At 48.2% G+C, this 5,307-nt stretch overlaps 1 protein-coding gene across 1 annotated transcript; it reads left to right on the forward strand.

The window, feature by feature from the left end:
* Positions 1-960: 960 nt before the first annotated feature.
* LOC110014800 lies at positions 961-4,206 on the forward strand. The gene is made up of 7 exons (XM_023962805.1): positions 961-971; positions 1,551-1,581; positions 1,641-1,728; positions 1,766-2,140; positions 2,178-2,199; positions 2,274-2,435; positions 2,473-4,206. The coding sequence occupies exons 1-7, from the start codon at positions 961-963 to the stop codon at positions 2,837-2,839; spliced, it is 1,056 nt and encodes a 351-aa protein (XP_023818573.1). The 3' UTR covers positions 2,840-4,206.
* The last annotated feature ends 1,101 nt before the right edge of the window (positions 4,207-5,307 follow it).

Consider the following 5,307-nt stretch of genomic DNA (forward strand, 5'->3'; position numbering starts at 1 on the left):
GCTGACAACTCGGCATCACTTTTGTTAGAGACGACTACCTTGTTAGGTGGAACGGAGGGTTTGGTGGGTGTAACCGGGGTTTTCCTTTTAGTAAACAGCGAGGAAACTTCCATGGCGTATTCGTGGTCATGTGTTGTCATCTCTGGGTTTTTGGATGCGGGAGTCGGCTTCTCCGATACAGGCTTTTCCCGTGGCATTCTAGGAGCTCTTAATATTGCTGTTGTTGTTTTTCTCACTTCGTTCTTGTCTCTTTACAGTGGTAAGATTTGAGAGTAATACAAAAAAAAGCAAAACTAGTTCAGCAGTTTGAAAATGAGGTCAAAAGGGATATTTTGGGACCGGACCGTAGCAGCTCACAAAAAGTTGACCGCACGGACCGCCATCTTAGCTCCCTTCGCTTCCAGTGAACTTCAGGCAGATCCGGTGTTTACTGCAGACCTTCAGCAGCCTCATGGCTCCAGAAGGGATTTGAGAAAAACAGGCGGATTCTGTCCGTTCTGATTAACTTTATTCATCTTCAGGGCTTTGAAGTCTCGCTCCGATCGTCTTCCAGGTCGTCTTTAAGTGATGATGATGACGTTTTCAGACAAAAAACACAATTCTGACGTTTTCTAAGACCTAGTTTCTGCAGAGCAGCAGCAGTTACTCAGAAATTGCTGTTGGTGATGAGTAAGCCTCTGCTTATTTCCCATGATCCCTTCGCTTTCACTCTCTCCCACTAGCTTACAGCCCCCCACACCCCCAACCCAACATTAGCAGTGCAACAAAAATGCCAGCATCATCTTCATCGAGGAGACCAACCAAAACCGGTTCAGATGGAGGATCTGAGGACATCCGGTCTGCAGCGGGATGAGACCCGCAGAACGTGGACTCAAACCTGTTCCTCAGCAAACACGAAGAAGCAGAACCAGAGGCTCCTCCTCCAGTGTATTAATAGAACAGCTCTGCACCCCCCCCATTATGCCTCAGAGGTATGTGGGCTCACCTTCAGCACGCAGCGGCTGACGGTTGTCGTAGAAACCGGTGGACGGCCGTCTGGAGACCTGCAGGAGGACTTCCTGCTCCCTCTGAGGCCTCCGACAGAACAGGGACGCCGTCCAGGAGGTTTCTGTTCCCTCCGGGTGAAAAGGTTCTGCTTTTTCTTCCACTTCCTATTCAAACTTTCAGCTGAAATCGGATTATCAACCATTTTTCAGACTTTTTCTGTTGTACATTTAAATTCTTTTTTAGTCTTTATGAACAGTTTGAACATTTTCTGCAGAAAACCAGATTCTGACTTTTCTACCGCTGTCCTTTCATCCAACGTCTGCAGTCAGGATGATCCCACACCTTCCCAGGTGGTCCAGAATTTATCCTTTTTCCTGCTCATCAGAACCCACCAGGTCTGCTCTGGGTCACAAACACAACCTGATTGGTGGTCAGAGATAAAGATCTCATCCAGAACCATCCATGTCTTATGGTCAAAGTAAAGAGGAGAAAAAACCACAACCCGCAACGTCAGAACCAGGTCTAGGTGGATTTGGTCTACGTTCTGTGTGGACCAGGTCTAGGTGGATTTGGTCTACGTTCTGTGTGGATCAGGTCTACGTTCTGTGTGGATCAGGTCTACGTTCTGTGTGGATCAGGTCTAAGTGGATCAGGTCTACGTTCTGTGTGGATCAGGTCTACGTTCTGTGTGGATCAGGTCTACGTTCTGTGTGGATCAGGTCTACGTTCTGTGTGGATCAGGTCTAGGTGGATTTGGTCTACGTTCTGTGTGGATCAGGTCTACGTTCTGTGTGGATCAGGTCTAAGTGGATCAGGTCTACGTTCTGTGTGGATCAGGTCTATGTCCTGTGTGGATCAGGTCTACGTTCTGTGTGGATCAGGTCTACGTTCTGTGTGGATCAGGTCTGTGTGGATCAGGTCTATGTTCTGTGTGGATCAGGTCTACGTTCTGTGTGGATCAGGTCTACGTTTTGTGTGGATCAGGTCTACGTTTTGTGTGGATCAGGTCTACGTTTTGTGTGGATCAGGTCTAAGTGGATCAGGTCTACGTTCTGTGTGGATCAGGTCTACGTTCTGTGTGGATCAGGTCTACGTTTTGTGTGGATCAGGTCTACGTTCTGTGTGGATCAGGTCTACGTTCTGTGTGGATCAGGTCTGTGTGGATCAGGTCTTCGTTCTGTGTGGATAAGGTCTACGTTCTGTGTGGATCAGGTCTGTGTGGATCAGGTCTTCGTTCTGTGTGGATAAGGTCTACGTTCTGTGTGGATCATGTCTGTGTGGATCAGGTCTACGTTTTGTGTGGATCAGGTCTACGTTCTGTGTGGATCAGGTCTGTGTGGATCAGGTCTACGTTCTGTGTGGATAAGGTCTAAGTGGATCAGGTCTACATTCTGTGTGGATCAGGTCTACGTTCTGTGTGGATCAGGTCTACGTTCTGTGTGGATCAGGTCTAAGTGGATCAGGTCTACATTCTATGTGGATCAGGTCTACGTTCTGTGTGGATCAGGTCTACGTTCTGTGTGGATCAGGTCTGTGTGGATCAGGTCTACGTTCTGTGTGGATCATGTCTGTGTGGATCAGGTCTACGTTTTGTGTGGATCAGGTCTACGTTCTGTGTGGATCAGGTCTGTGTGGATCAGGTCTACGTTCTGTGTGGATAAGGTCTAAGTGGATCAGGTCTACATTCTGTGTGGATCAGGTCTACGTTCTGTGTGGATCAGGTCTAAGTGGATCAGGTCTACATTCTATGTGGATCAGGTCTACGTTTTGTGTGTATCAGGTCTTTGGTCTACGTGGATCACATCAGGACCACTCTGGAACCACTTCATGTTTTGGATCTCAGGTCTTTTGAGCAGCTGCTAAAAACACAAGGAGCAATAATCAGCATTAAAACTCCCATAATGCACTGCTGCACGAGCTTAAGGTGATGCGACAGAAAAACAGACGTTTCTGAGGATTTCTACAGACCTCCAGCATCAAATCGCTTCATGATTTCTTTGGGGGTTCTGACAAAAACCAGAGATCCTCTCATTTAAAAAAAGACCTGAAGACAACCAGATATAAATTTAACTCTGGTCACGTGACTGAGGAGGCAGAAGCAAAGCAGATCTCTGCTGCTATCTGGTGGTCATTTAAAGGGACTGCAGTTCATTCACAGCTTCGGTGTCTGCATCACCAAAATGATAATTTCTCTTTTGTCTTTCCGTTTGTCCCGTAAAAAAACAGAGATTCCAAAAACACATCAGTCCACCAGCTTCTTATGGTTGGATGAATAGGTGGATGTTGTTTCTCTCTAATTTAAGGAAAACAACCTGAACAATAAACTGAATCAGACTCAGATGTTTAAATGCGACATGTAGCACCTTTATTTTTTATCATCATCATCGCCGTCTGAGCAGCCCCCCCCCCACCCCCACTGTGCTCCAGCTCTTAGGTCCAGTTTCCCCCCCCCATGAGAGAGTTCAACAATCATGTGTCCATCAGGAGCTGCGGCATGGCGGCCAAAGAGCTCCTGAGGAACATGGACCTGCTCCGAGGTTCCATCAGGCACTTGAAGGACTCGTGTGGAGGAGCCGCCGCCGCCATGCTGGAGTGTGAGGAACGCGGTTCCACATGCAGAGCAGAACGTAAACGTACATATCAAATGGAAAACACAATCAAACGTACAACGAGGATTAAAATCAAAGAAAATCTGCTGTTATGATGACCCCCCCCTCCATGAATGACATTCTTATAATACAAGGAATGGGGGGAGGGGGGTGTCCGGGGTGCTTCAGAGAACTGGTTTGTTCTGGTCCGTCATGTCATCGACCCATCAGATCATAGTTTGACGTCGATCCTGAACATTTCAAGACAAACGCCACCGTCTGAGGTCACATGATCGCTTTGGAATTCTTTATCCGAGGAAACGGAAAACGGCATCAGAGGAAACGACAGACATGAACACGTGTGTCTGCAGAAGAGTGGACGTGTGGCAGAGACGTTTCTGCAGCTTCAGCACCAGTCGATAAAAACACACGTGTGCCTCAGCAGACGACGCCTTTGACACGTTTGAGCTCAGCATGTTAACGTCACGCCAAAGGAAACGCTTTGAGGACAAACGGAGACTAGCAGAGATGCTATAGTCTCCGCTAGCATCTCTGCTACTTTTAAAACGGTTTCCATCTATCGCGGTTCAAAAGCAGAACATTTGATCCACGAAAAGAACCAAAAGTCAGAAACTCGACAGTCAGTCTGAAGAACCTCCAACTGTCCGATAAAGACCCCACCGGCGAAACCCTGGATGAGGGCTAACAGGCTAATAGCAGGCTAATAGCAGGCTAGTAGCAGGCTAATAGCAGGCTAATAGCAGGCTAACAGCAGGCTTATAGCAGGCTAGTAGCAGGCTAATAGCAGGGTAATAGCAGGCTAATAGCAGGCTTATAGCAGGGTAATAGCAGGCTAATAGCAGGCTAACAGCAGGCTAATAGCAGGGTAACAGTAGGCTAATAGCAGGCTTATAGCAGGCTAACAGCAGGCTAGTAGCAGGCTAACAGCAGGCTAACAGCAGCCTAACAGCAGGCTAACAGCAGCCTAACAGCAGGCTAACAGCAGCCTAACAGCAGGCTAACAGCAGGCTAACAGCAGGCTAACAGCAGGCTAATAGCAGGCTAGTAGCAGGCTAACAGCAGGCTTATAGCAGGCTAACAGCAGGCTAATAGCAGGCTAATAGCCTACGCGAGCTCTGGGTTTGGTAGAATTACTGGCCACTTCCAAACATCTGGAAAAAAGTTTGTTTTAGAGACACTGAAGACGCTTTGAGGAGACTCTGTAATTTTTCAGAAGGTCTGGTTTCTTTTTGAGTGTTGGGGAGCTAAGCTGACATGTTATTGGTCAACAAGAATCTGAATTTTCTACTCCACCTGAAAGAAAATGACGGAAGCCCGGGAAATATTCAGCCGAGGGTAAAAAGGCCGACCACAAACCGGTTCCCTGAAGCCCCCGGGGGGCCTGGGGGGACAATAAATAGGGGTCCTGTGCTTCAGAGGCGGTTGGCGTGTCCACCATACCCTGTAGTGAGTCTTAGTGCTGAGTTGCTGCAGGTTTTCAGCCGTTTCTCGGTCAAAGTGCAGGAGAGACCGAATCCAAGAAACGTGACCAAAGTCGGGAGGACGCCTCCTCCCCCCACACGGAGACAGCAGTCCAGAGGAACCCAACCATGTCATTGCTTTACTCTGAACCGACAGGTGTCTGCGCAGCCCCGCCCCCTCAGGTACAGGACGATCCGGCCGACGCCCAAAGCTACACGACTAAAATCAATAATGTGAGTAAAAGAGGCTC

The sequence above is a fragment of the Oryzias latipes genome, chromosome 14, assembly GCF_002234675.1.
Source record: "Oryzias latipes chromosome 14, ASM223467v1".
Classification (NCBI taxonomy): Eukaryota; Metazoa; Chordata; class Actinopteri; order Beloniformes; family Adrianichthyidae; genus Oryzias; species Oryzias latipes.